The sequence below is a fragment of the Boleophthalmus pectinirostris genome, unplaced genomic scaffold (assembly GCF_026225935.1).
Source record: "Boleophthalmus pectinirostris isolate CB_2022bp ecotype Guang Dong unplaced genomic scaffold, ASM2622593v1 HiC_scaffold_15, whole genome shotgun sequence".
Taxonomy (NCBI): domain Eukaryota; kingdom Metazoa; phylum Chordata; class Actinopteri; order Gobiiformes; family Gobiidae; genus Boleophthalmus; species Boleophthalmus pectinirostris.
The window spans coordinates 33,799,062-33,812,829 of NW_026571070.1; the positions used below are offsets into that span (position 1 = coordinate 33,799,062).

Below are 13,768 nucleotides of genomic sequence, written 5' to 3' on the forward strand. Positions count from 1 at the left end.
TGCATGTGTCTCAGTCAAAGGTCTCAAGTCAGTTTAACAGGAGGGAGGGTCAGATCTGTGTCAGGGCAGTTTGAGGAGAGGAAGAGCCAAAAGTGTCCCTCCTCTGTGTCCTGCAGCATCACAGCAGCCTCCAGGGGGCGCCACGTGAACACAACAGGAAAGACCTCATTCTAACTCCACTCTGGTGTTTTGGTTAAAATGGTCCATTCTCTCAAAGTGTTTTCTCTGGAAGATCTTGGATGATTAATGTCTTGAAGAAAATGGTTGGTAATGGTTTGTCTATGTAAAACTGTGGACTAAAGGAGTGTCATGCCGCTCACAGCGTTCAGCTCCAGTCAAATGAAGCTCACTGAGGCTTGCAGGTATAGGGGCAAACTATCAGGAATTTGAATTTTTAAAAGTTGTAGAGTCAAATCGTGCTCCTGCTCACTTCCTGTGCTCACTATTAAGAACACAGCTGCTTGCAGGGCAGTTAAGTCCATTTATACAGTCTGTTGTTGGTAAAGATCATTCTGATGTTTTGATCCTTATTTAGAGAAAGTCAACGCCATAGACAAGGAGAACGAGAGCCACTCTGACAACCAGTCTGTAACAAAGGTAACCATTTATCATAGGCTCACATTCTACTGTTGTGTTTATGAAGGTTCACACATGCACCATAACCTCTTCTTTCTTTTGACCCACAGCCCACATTAAGAGCCTTCTCCTTTAAGGTAAGCACATGTTCTACCACAGTGCACACAAGAGGGCCCTCAGTAAACGTGCATGTGCGGCGTTTGTCCACCAGGATGCAGTAGAGAGGCAGATCCGCTCACACAGAGAGGCCCATAAGGAGCAGATCAGTAAACTGAGGAATGAGCTGGACAGCAAGGACAAGCTCATCGCAGACATCCAAGAGTAAGAGCCTATACTGCCCTCTGCTGGTGTCTTACGAGTATACTCATTTTATTCACCATATTCTCAAAAATACTGTGTGTATCATGATTCAGGTTGTATTTTTATTTTATTTTTTGCATGGGATAGACACCAATTGATAATAACACTAGTATCAAACTAGACACTCATTTGAGCATAAGAGTAGAAGAGCACATAGACTAGTATACACCCACTGACCACTGAGGATTACACACATATAAAACAGATATAAGATATAAGATTGGAATAGAAAAGAAAGTATTACCATTTATAATAATGTCTTCAAGGGAGTCAGGGCAATGTTGATTTGTGCAGATGACCACTGAACATTTTACACAAATCAGTCTACTTTATATCAGATTTTAGCAGCAAAACTGTTCTCAAAATGTGGTTGGGGCCGAATAATGTCAGTTGGAGTGGGGAAAGGGGTTGAGTAAGCACCCACCCTATGACCAGAAGTTAACTGGTCCAAGAAGACACTTTCCCCTTTTGAGTTTGAGGATTGTGGCTGGTTATGACAGTGTGACTGAGCATTGATTAAAGAAACAGTTTTCACACTTTTTCCCAATTTGGAATGCCAAAGGTTTTTCATTAGAAGTCTCATGGGCTTACAGTCCCCTCTTGTGGCTCGGACACTCTTCATACGATTCTGTTGGTTTACTCTATGGAATTCTTTTGGCATAGAGCATAGATTTTTTTTTTAATAAATAACTAGATTGATTGGGTTTATTACTATGGCAGAGTTAAAAGCAAACTTCATTTTTATCAGGCTGTTTCTCAAACATGCACACAGCACCACATTAAAATGGGAAACTACACCAGGACTAGAAGTGTCCTTGTATATACAGAGGCTGAGGTGTGTGTGTGTGTGTTTAGGCTGAACCAGAAGATCACACTGGAGCAGGAGACCCTCAAAGTGGAGCATGAGAAGCTGAAGGCAGCAGACCAGGAGAAGAGCCAGCAGCTCCAGGAGCTGCAGTAAGTCCTGCACTACTGTATACTTCATACTGTATACTTCATACTGTATACATAATACTGTATACTTGATACTGGAGACTGTGGTGATGAATAGACTTTACATGATCAGTATAATGTATTCAGAAGCAGTGCTTTATTATTTATGCCCTTATATGTACATTTGACATAAAAATATGCAAGCACTGCTCTGGGCTCCTTCCAACTCTCTTTTGAGGAAATGGGCGTGTTGTTTTTCCTCTCTTTGTTCAGGTCAATAACAACAGTTTTATTACATGAATTATCTCATTTTAGAACCTGGATTATGACAATAATAACGACCTCTGCTGTGGCCCAGAACCTGTCAGTGTTTAAAGTGTATTTGTACAAACTGTACATTTTGTATGATGTGCCTGTTGTTGTGCAGAGCTCTGCAGGACAGAAGGGAACAGGCCAGACAGGACCTCAAGGGCCTGGAGGAGACTGTGGTGAGCAGTACTACATTTGACTGGTCTTATTAGTGCATATCTATGGATCATACATACTGTTTATGTGTATATGTTCATGTATGTGTCAGGCCCGGGAGCTGCAGACCCTGCACAGTCTGAGGAGGCTCTTCGTCCAGGACCTGTCCTCCAGAGTGAGAAAGGTACATCTCTGCTTCACAACAGCTAACCTCTGCTGACCAGGGCTGTCAGAACAAAGTCTACAGACCAACTTCTTCTGGTGCTGACCTAAAGTCACCTTGTTGTTAGATAAAGTAGAACATGTGTGTGTTTGGTACAGAATTCTAAACTGGACTGTGACGACCCGGACAGCAGTGCTGCTCAGAGGCAGAAGATCCACTTCCTGGAGAACAACCTGGAGCAGCTGACCAAAGTCCACAAGCAGGTGACCACTAGAACATGTGGTGAAAAATACAGTGTCCACATGTTAGGCAAACATCTTGTATAAACCAGGTTCTGTGTTCCTCTGTGTTCCTCTGTGTGTTCCTCTGTGTGTTCCTCTGTGTGTTCCTCTGTGTGTTCCTCTGTGTGTTCTTCTGTGTGTTCTTCTGTGTGTTCTCTGTGTGTTCCTCTGTGTTCCTCTGTGTGTTCCTCTGTGTGTCCTCTGTGTGTTCCTCTGTGTGTTCCTCTGTGTTTCTCTGTGTTCTTCTGTGTTCCTCTGTGTTCCTCTGTGTGTTCCTCTGTGTTCCTCTGTGTTTCCTCTGTGTGTTCCTCTGTGTGTTCCTCTGTGTGTTCCTCTGTGTGTTCCTCTGTGTTCCTCTGTGTGTCCTCTGTGTGTTCCTCTGTGTTCCTCTGTGTGTCCTCTGTGTTCCTCTGTGTGTCCTCTGTGTGTTCCTCTGTGTGTTCCTCTGTGTGTTCCTCTGTGTGTTCCTCTGTGTGTTCCTCTGTGTGTTCCTCTGTGTGTTCCTCTGTGTTCCTCTGTGTGTTCCTCTGTGTGTTCCTCTGTGTGTTCCTCTGTGTGTTCCTCTGTGTTCCTCTGTGTGTTCCTCTCCTGTGTGTTCCTCTGTGTGTTCCTCTGTGTGTTCCTCTGTGTGTTCCTCTGTGTGTTCCTCTGTGTGCTCCTCAGCTGCTCCGGGACAATGCAGACCTGCGCTGTGAGATCCCCAAACTGGAGAAGCGTTTCCGGGCCACCATCGAGCGCGTCAAGGCCCTGGAGGCCGCTCTGAAGGAGGCCAAAGAGAACGCCGCCAAGGACCGCCAGCGCCACCTACAGGAGATGGAGCGCATTAAAGAGGCGGCTGTCAAACCCAAGAACATGGGCCGGAGAGCTTCTATAGGTCTGTCACATCACATCACGTCCAAACATGTTTCATATCAGGGCATGTGACTCAATTCCAAATTGAACATTTCATTTGTGTGGCTCCAGTTCCATTGTTTTGATCCATCATAAGTGTTATGAAGATTTTATGAACAGTATTTTACATATTAATGCAACACAAAACCATATAGAACATTCTCCATGGAGATAGAGACGTTTTATGCCATTCTGTGGACTAATATAAGAGGAATCAGGTCTGTGGAGAGGCAAGTCCACACACAACAAGGACCCATATTTTTCAGTGCAATAAAAACATAACAGCAAAAAGTTACACAGTGGAGCTTTAGGTCTGGACACAATATGTAAGTGTTTCTCTAAACACTAAGCACAAATTAGAACTAAATACGTGATAATTGTTCATTCAGTTCAGTTTGAGATCCAGAACTCACTAATGTCTGTGTGTGATTGTCCAGCCAAACCCATCCGCCCAGGTCAGCTGCCAGGAGTCGCACCCAGCCCCAGTATGACCCGCCCCAACCTGCTCAAGGCCGGAAACAGGCAAGAACACGCCTCCTACAGTTCTTTTCTTCTCTAGCCCCTCTCCTTTCTGGTCCTTCTCCTCTCTCTGGTCTCTGTCCTCTCTCTGCTCCCTCACTCCTCTCTCTCTGGTCCTTCATCTCTCTGGTCCCTCTCTCCTCTCTCTACTCCCTCACTCCTCTCTGCTCTTCTCTCTGCAGCTGCTTTGTGGATGAAGAGTGACAGCTGTAGATGTTTGTAGAGGAGGACACGAGGATCCATGAACTGGACTCAGCGCTTTGACTTTCTTCTTCTGCCTGGATTTGGGATGAAGGATTGTGAAATATTTCTAGAATCATATAATTTTGCTGTTTTGAAATACTGTAATTTCCTCCTCAAACAAACGAAATCTCCTCTTATTCTGCATAAAAATCATAATAAATCAGTGTAGGACCGCCACTGGGTAACAGTTATGCAATTTCCTAGTCTGATGTCATGATTTCCATGCAGGAAGTAAAATTTTAAACCTAGAAAAATGTACAAATTTGGAAAATGAATGTGAATGTTTTTGTAAAAATCTTAAATTTGCAAAAATCTTTGAACTGTGTTTTAGTCAGATGAGTAGTTGTATAGGGCACTTTGGTGGTTAAACTCATGATCAACAAACAAACTAAAAACAATGAGGATACTTTTATGTATGTATATGTATGTCAGAAACATGGATCAGAAAAGACCAAGCTAAGATTTTATTTTATTTTTTAATGTATCTACAAGCTCTTCTAAATGTTAACTTATTTCTCATGTACTTCTGTCTTTTCTGATGTACTTCTTTTGTTTTGCATATTTATTGCTTTATAGTTTAGACAAAATAAACAACACAATAAAAATGAAGAGCTCGGTTTAAATGTATTATACTTATGTTTTAATTCTGTTCTTTTGCACATTATGAAATAAACTAATCTGCCAAGTAAGTCTTTATTTATAGTGCTTTTCACAGACATTTTTTGTCCCCAAAGACACTTTATTCAGCTTTATTCATTCACTCTATACCTGGTGATGGTAAGCTACTATTGTAGCCACAGCTGCCCTGGGGGGGGGGACTTTCAGTCTATTAGTGACTGAAAGTCGGAGGATTGATTCCCCCTCTGTTGTTGTGTCCTTAAGCAAGACACTTTCCTTCACATTGCCTAGTATGAAAGTGGTGTGTGTGTGTCGGTGGTTGGAGAGGCTGTCTTGCTTCCATCAGTCTGCCCCAGGGCAGCTGTGGCTACAAATGCAGTTTATCAGCACAGAGCGTGGAGTGAATAAAGACACAGTGTAACACTGAGAGGCTTTGTGGAGTCTGACAAAAGTGTATTATAAGTGTAAGCCATTATTGTTAAAGATTTACAAGGCACACAAATGTTTTGGTTCTCCAATTTGAATTCTAATTCTCCAGTCAGAACACCAAACGAGCTTCTTGAGGTTCACCACACGAGGCTAAAATGTCAGAATTGGAATAAAAAGTCTCTGACCTGAGTCCTCAGCAAAACTTTATCAAATAGAAACATGCTCTAACAGAAGAGAACAGCACCTACAGCTGATGATCAGAGTCAGTGCAGGTAAGGCCCAGGTTCAGATGTGAGTGTAGTCACTGTCCACATCACAGACCAGGGTGACCAGATGGGATTGGCTAAAATTCAGGATGGTGTTTTTTTGTTTTTTGTTTTTAACCTGTCACAAACACTTTTATTTTTTATTTATTAATTTTTTTAAATCAAGTCTTTCATTAATATTTCTGCCACAAGAAAACAACATAAAAATCATGAACTCAAAATGTCATCTTGGAAAAATAACAATACACACATGGCAGCTGCTGTGAAGAGTGGCAAAAAAGAAACATAATAGATAGATTGTAGACAGTCGACTCAACCTCTCTACCAACAGTTTTTAATGTTTATCAGAAAATAACTACTCAGTATTTTGTTTGTGTGTAATTTTCAAGACATTTAAAGATAAAGATAAAGATAAAGATAAGATAAAGGGACAGATTCAGGATTAGGGACAACAGCATCAATTTTGGGGACGTCTGGTCACACTGTCACTGACTATGAATGTTATTTTAGTAAAAAATACACCTAAAACATGACCTAAAAGAGAAGATGTGTTCAAACCTGACACTGTCATTGTCTCTAGAGTGGTCTACTTGCTCCTTGGAATCATTTCAGATTTTCAGAAGAGAAACTTTAGTATTGGAATATCACATTTTCTTTGTCGTAGACTAAATCTGAAATACTTATGAATGTTTTTAGGACTCTTCTGGACATGAAAACAATTAATAAGACAATCCTGTAGAATAACCTATAGTCATACTTGTGCACGCACCACAGTTTGAGAACCACTGGCTCAGTATATATAAGAATATTTACACTTACTAATGAATTAATAACACAGGAATTAGGCCATGTAGTCCAGGTAAAACAGAGATAAAGTTTAGGAACTAGAGTAAACATCTCCTATCTGCTCACAACATCATCACTGGACTCACCTGTGGAAGATGTTCATGTACTTTCCTGTGTGCGCCACCAGAGGTCGCCTTAACATCGTGGTGCAGGAGATTGAGGATTCACAGAGAAGCTCAGGTTCGTCTAAAGTCAAACACTTCATGTTATGGTTTCACAATCACAACAGACACTTAAAGCCTGTGTTTTTGTCTGCAGTGAGTGAAGCTTCCACGCGACCACCCCAGACACTCCATCATCAATAATTCATGACTCCATCTCTGAACAAAGACACGCCCCCTAAACAAAGATAATATGAATCATACAAACATGACACACATGACAAGAGGTGCCGTGGGTCTCGTGCTCAGGTCCTGTGGGTCTTGTTTTCAGGTCCTGTGGGTCTGGTGTTGCGGTTCTGTGGGTCTGGTGTTCCGGGGCCGTGGGTCTGATGGCCCAGTGCTGTGGTGCAGGTTGGCGGTGACAGACAGACGGGCGGGGCAGCGTGCACGCTGCAGCTCTGCAAGTCTGTGCATGGTGACCATGGTGACCAGCCCCCACGAGACACAGGAAGAGAGTCGAGCTGATATTTCAAAATAAAACCAGGAGAGCAGACGCATGCGCAAAGATGAGTGTGAACCATGGAACTAATAATAACTCTAAAGAATGGCAACACAATAATAACCTCACGCTTGTTCCGTTATTTTTCTATTATGTAATATTAAAGGGCTCATATTAGGCTATTTTTAACCGATGTTCTCATGTAGTGTCCTCATCACAAACCTGGACCTGCAGTTGTGTTTTGCTTCATTCACATGTTTAACATACAAACCTGCACATTTAGGCTGAGTTCTTCTCTCAAATGGAATACTTCCACCTTGTGATGTCATGTGGTGATACAGAAAGTGCTCCACTGTGTTTTTAAACTCCATACACCTTCACTAGAATCATTTGGATGATTTCGGTCCTGGAACTGCCAATCTCTACTGAACAAAGTGTTAAAGACAGCTCTTATCTTGAAAACCACCGCTTCATGACATCACAGGGTGGAACAGAGCATTTTGAGCTTTGGAGATGTAAACAGACTAATAATAAAAGGTTATTCAAACAAGTGTGAATGAAACATAACACAACTCCAGGTCTGTTTGATGAGGTAACAACATTAGGCTATAACATGGCTTTAAGTCAGGAGTGTCAAACATACGGCCCAGGGGCCAGATCCCGCCCTCCAAGACCTTTAATCTGGCCCTCGACTGATTTTCTACTAAAATATTTGAATTATATTTTCTATGAAAATCTTGTTAATTTTCTGTGGTGTTTATCACAGCAGCGTCTCCAGCGTCTCTGTACGTGGCCCCTCCCACCAGAGCAGCACAAATGAAGACTTGTCTCTTTCCAAACGCTCTTAAAGGACGATCGTTTTGACTGTTGACCGTGTCACCCTCATCAGAAAAATGTCCAACATGAGAAAAGTGGAGCCGAGTGCAGGATTTTACAACAAAAATGGGCTTATTCCTGTTTACATACAAACTCATGTTAAAACATTGTCTTGAAATTAAATTTTTCTTAAAGTTTCAGGTTGTTCATAATATTATAATATTTTGTAAAAGAAAGAGTGCATCAGTTGAAAAAGATTTCTGTAATAGATTTGTTTTTCTCTGCACAAATATTTGAACTTATTGTTATTTTTGGAGTTTAGATGCCATGAGTTTTCTGATCCGGCCCCTTTGGGATCAAAACAGGTTGGATATGACCCCTGGACCAAAATGAGTTTGATACCCCTGCATTAAGTTCACAAGAGTCAGTTTTGTATGATATAATAGGAGATAACATGCCCCAATTGGTTTAACTTCATTAGCAAAACAAAATAAACCACTAGTAGGCTCTAAACCTGCCCTGTAGCCTACACGCCTCAGACTTTCCTCTAAATCCTTTAAATCCTGACTTTATTTTGTAATGCGCACGGAGCCGGACGTAGCGCGCGCCTTCCCTCTCGGCGCTTTGACGTAGAGAGCGCGTGAGGCGGGGGAATGCGAACACGAGCCCCCGACACCACACACTACACCACACTACACCATCCAGCAGCACCCAGCACCCAGCGCACCGACACACACCGAGCACACGGAGCCAGCGCACACCGGAGACCAGAGCGCAGGCCCGGCTCTACCGCCGCGCAGCGCACCGGCAGCGACCCTACCTCTGGATCCAACTTCCCCCGGACTATCTCAGCGCTCTCACCCGGGCACAGGAGACGGAGGAGCGGGCTCGTTCATGTAAGCGTGGATGTTTTGGCGCAGGTCGTGTCCGTAGTTGCGCGCACGGCTATTGGCTTGAGTTACTTTGTTGCTATGCACGGGGAACCTGCAGTGCTTTTGTCCACTCTCTGGAATTCCGCCCATTTTAGGTTCACTGCTGGATAAAAAAAACAACATCCTCTCGGTTTTTGGTGCATTTTACCGCATTTTCGATCTCCACGTGATCGCATCCACCTCCGCGCAGGGTGTCGCGGTTGACGTGCCCGCCTCGGGGTGTGCTCCCTCCGGGCATGAACGTTCCGTCGCTGCCTGCCCTCCCCTTGATCCCAGTGGAAGTCCCGTGGTCCTTTGTTGTAGTCTGGCTGGATTAAAGCGGGCCAAGGGAAGTTATTTGGCTGCTTTAGCGCAACTTCCATGACCCTGGTTCTGATTGTTTACTCTGTTCAAGGTAGGGTGAAATGTGAAATGTCTGGAAGTTGGCTTTGTTGTGTGCACTAAAGCGCCATTTTTTCAGAATAATCTTTACGAAAATTGGTAGATCTGAGGTTTATTAATTAGCTGATGTTTTTACCTGGTTATTGGTCATTATTTTCTCTATTTTTTTTTTTTTAAAGAATTGCAGATGTAACCAGCACTAGATCAGAGATTCTTCACCAGAACTTTAAACCAGTGGCCAGGACTAAACCAGGACTAAACCAAGACTAAACCAAGACTAAACCAAGACTAAACCAAGACTAAACCAGTACCAGTCCTCCAAATATGTCTTATTGCAGATTGTTTAAACCTGTACCAGACCAAGACTAAAGCAGGACTACCAGAAACCAGGACTAAACCAGCACCAGATCAGGACTAAACCATACTAGACCTGGACTAAAATGTAGGGTTACTGCAGATTATTTAAACCGGTATGAAACTAGTGTCAGACCAGGACTAGAGCAGGACTACCGGAGGACTATTCCACTGTTTTACCAAGAACAGAATTAGTAAAATACTAGACCAGGACTAAACCAGGATCAGACATAGAGATGGACTATTTGATTGTCTGACCAAGAACTGAATCAGTAAGATACTAGACCTGGACAAAACCAATACCAGACCAGGACTACACAAGCATCTGACCAGACCAGGACTAAACCAGAACCAGACCAGGACTACACTGTTATCGGACCAGACCAGGATTAAACTAGTACCAGACCAGGACTAGAGCTGGACTATTTGAATGCCTGACCAAGAACTGGATCAGTAAGATACTAGACCCAGACTAAACCAGTACCAGACCAGGACTACACCAGTATCAGACCAGACCAGGACCAAACTAGTATCAGACCAGGACTACAGCAGGACTAGTCCATTGTCTAATCAAGAACTGAATCAGTAGGATAATAGACCAGGACTAAATCAGTACCAGACCAGGACTTGAGCTGGACTGTTTGATTGCTTGACCAAGAACTGGATCAGTATGATACTAGACCCAGACTAAACCAGTCCCAGACCAAACCAGACCAGGACTACACAAGCATCTGACCAGACCAGATTAAATCAGTACCAGACCAACCAGACCAGGACTACACCAGTATCAGATCAACGAGTCTAGGACTAAACCAGTACCGGACTAGGACTAAATCAGTACCGGACTAGGACTAGAGCTGGACTATTTGATGACCTGACCAAGAACTGGATCAGTATGATACTAGACCCAGACTAAACCAATACCAGACCAGACCAGGACTAGAGCAGGATTATTTGATTGTCTGACCAAGAAGTGAATGGGTAAGATACTAGACCCGGACTAAACCAGTACAAGTATCAGACCAGGTCTAAACTGTTATCGGACCAGACCAGGACTAAACCAGTACTAGACCAGTCCAGGACCAAACTAGTATCAGACCAGGACTACAGCAGGACTATTCCATTGTCTAAGCAAGAACTGAATCAGTAGGCTACTAGACCAGGACTAAACTAGCACCAGACCAGGACTAAACTAGCACCAGACCAGGACTAAACTAGCACCAGACCAGGACTAAACTAGTATCAGACCAGGACTACACTGTTATCGGACCAGACCAGGACTAAACCAGTACTAGAGCAGTCCAGGACTAAACCAGTACCAGACCAACGAGTCTAGGACTAAACCAGTACCAGACTAGGACTACACTAGTATCAGATCAGGACTAGAGCTGGACTATTTGATTGCCTGACCAAGAAATGGATCAGTATGATACTAGACCCAGACTAAACCAGTCCCAGACCAGACCGGGACTACACCAGTACCAGACCAGGACTAAATGAGCATCTGACCAGACCAGACTAAACCAGTACCAGATCAACCAGTCCAGGACTACACCAGTATCAGATCAGGACTAAACTAGTACCCTACTAGGACTAAACCAGTATCAGACGAGACCCAAACCAACTAAACCAGGACTAAATCAGTGCTAAACCCTATGGACTCAGGATTAAACCAGGTATAAACCAGGTCTAAACCAGGACTAATCTCTGAGACCACAAGAACACAATGAACCAGTCCCCCATTCAGGATTTTCACGAGTAATGGTGATTCTGCGGTAACTTCATCGCGCTGTGTCGCTGTCTTCATTAAAACTCGTACGCCCCCCCCCCCCTCCTGGACCCGCTCCTCTCCCCCAGGTTCACCCCGCTCACTCCGGGTCCTCAGGCTGGCTCCAAACTCCCCAGTCTGTGCACTGGAGCCCATGAGATCACATATGTAGGTGTCGTAGAAGACACGGTGGTTTTCGGTAGCATGCGGTGCACTGCTCACATCTGTTTTGAATGAGGCTGGGGGGGGAGAGGGGGTGGACAAAAGCACTGTGTCGCTGCAGATGGGCGCACTCAAAAGCCCCCCAATGGTCCCCCCGGTGGTCCCCCCTCATGGTATTTGTCTTGGTTTCAGTTTGAGGCGAGCCCCTGCCCCCTCCTCCCCGTCAGGCTGCAGTCTGCGTGTCTTTCTTCAGATGGGCGGGACGGGCGCGGGGCTCTGATTGCTGCTAATTTGCAATTGAGTGCGTTGTGAAATGTGGTGTTTTGAAGCAACAGTTTGGTTAGATGTAGTCTCTAATTCGTGATGGTTTCTTAAAGAGGAGATGTTATGCAAAAATCAACTTTTTTTTTTTAGCATTCTACCATGTTATAATTAGGGGTGTGCTAAAATATTGAAATATGATATATCGTAGGGCTGGGCGATATGGATCGAAAAATATATCTCGATATACAATATATGTCTTGATATGTGTACTGGAAAAATAACCCCCTAAAACTGAAAACTGGAAAACTGCAAAAACAAATCTGTCAAATTCCACAAGGTCTTTTTTTTTTTTTATTGAAGTTCATGTAGGAACATTTAAGATTACAAAAAATCCCTGATTGCATAAATAATAAATTAACTGTAAAATAAAAGAAATAATACATATTTCATTCTTTTCATTCATAAATAAAACAACTCAACTCAAACTCATCTTTGCATAAACTCTGTTATCCAGAACCAGAACCAGAACCATGAGCTCCTTCAGCGTCAGAAACTCAGGATGTTTCTTATTTTAACAGATCCATGTTCCTCACCAGTGTGAGGAGCTGTGAGGTTTCCCACAATCCACTGCAGATCAAACCCAACGTTTCCAAACACTGTTGTACAAGTGACACTGCAGCAGATTTTTCATTCAAATCTTCTACATAAATAAACTTTACATGACTTAACTTTACAACATATAAACCATAACGACTCTAGAGTCACATCAGCTCGTTTGACATTATCATGTGTTTAATGCAGTTTAGCACAGATTTGTTTACCTTTTACAGAAACAAAACTTAAACCACTTAACCACATGGCTCATTTGCATAAACAGCTCGCTCCTCGTGCCGTTGATGTGGTTCAGCTTCTGTCGGACTAAACAACATGACTCAGTGGAATATGAGTGTTCTCTCTGTGACAGAGGAGGTGCTGCTGATGGTTTTGTCTGTAAATGGTGGAAAAGTTTCGTGGTGCTAGAAGTTTTTCACTGGCACCAACTTTCAGCATTCACGACGATAGTGAGGAGAGAATGAGACTCAAGCAGAATCAGGAAGGCGAGGGCGCGCACAGAGAAGGCAACCAAGCGAAGCGCGAAATCAGAACTGAATATAAGCATTATATCGATATTTATGATACAGTATGTAAGAATCCATATCGAGTTTAAAAAATATCTCGATATATATTTAAATATGGAGATATCGCCCACCCCTAATATATCGTATCGTATAATGTGATGATACAGTATTGATATCTTGGGCTGCTGTATGAATATATCACCAAGAGTACCTTTTGATAGGGATGTAACAATAACCAAAATATCATGATATCGTATCGTCAAAGGGATCACAATAATATCGTGGGCTGTCACAAAATATCAAATTACAAGTTCCGTTGTTTAAATACCTTGTTTTATAGTACCAACAATTAAAAAACATACAGAACGGCATATGCCATGATTCACTTAAGGGCAGACAACATAAAGAAATATGTTTTTTACTTTAATTCTTGAGATTGACAGTAATAATTCACACCAAAGTCTTGTCAAGGTAAAAAATTCAAAAGCAAGAAGTATCCCAGCCACACATCTATTGACTTCTCCAAAAATGTGTAATAACCAAATCTCACAGTACGATATTTATCGTTACATCTCTACTTTTTGGTATATTTTACTAAATGATTTTGTTACAGAGCTACAGTTTTGTTGCTTGTTTAGAGGAAGGAAACTCGTTTATGCGACACATTTGACATTTTCACTGTTTTGTTGATTAAAATGTTTGCGTTTCATATGAACTTTGCACAAGAAGTGGTTTAACAAAGACTTTTAGTATCACAGCCATGATTTAGCCTTTATGTTTTTT

The 13,768-nt window shown here is 42.7% G+C and overlaps 2 protein-coding genes across 6 annotated transcripts in view; both read left to right on the forward strand.

Moving 5' to 3' along the window:
• The window catches only part of LOC110174650 (kinesin-1 heavy chain-like), a 26,589-nt gene extending 22,361 nt beyond the window's left edge, over positions 1-4,228 (forward strand). The window contains exons 18-26 of the mRNA XM_055150838.1: positions 536-597; positions 687-713; positions 788-897; positions 1,792-1,893; positions 2,297-2,357; positions 2,447-2,518; positions 2,656-2,760; positions 3,442-3,652; positions 4,107-4,228. Coding sequence (XP_055006813.1) covers positions 536-597; positions 687-713; positions 788-897; positions 1,792-1,893; positions 2,297-2,357; positions 2,447-2,518; positions 2,656-2,760; positions 3,442-3,652; positions 4,107-4,228 — 872 coding nt within the window. The remainder of the gene's footprint in view (positions 1-535; positions 598-686; positions 714-787; positions 898-1,791; positions 1,894-2,296; positions 2,358-2,446; positions 2,519-2,655; positions 2,761-3,441; positions 3,653-4,106) is intronic.
• Positions 4,229-8,657: 4,429 nt separating this feature from the next.
• Positions 8,658-13,768, forward strand: part of arhgap12b (Rho GTPase activating protein 12b) — a 110,820-nt gene continuing 105,709 nt past the window's right edge. For 4 of the 5 annotated variants that reach the window (XM_055150897.1, XM_020940755.2, XM_055150898.1 and 1 more), the window contains exon 1: positions 8,658-8,902. In XM_055150897.1, coding sequence (XP_055006872.1) covers positions 8,660-8,902 — 243 coding nt within the window. In that variant the 5' untranslated portion in view covers positions 8,658-8,659. Of the gene's footprint in view, positions 8,903-9,211; positions 9,333-13,768 lie in introns of those variants that run through there. The other variant, XM_055150900.1, reaches the window with a different exon arrangement.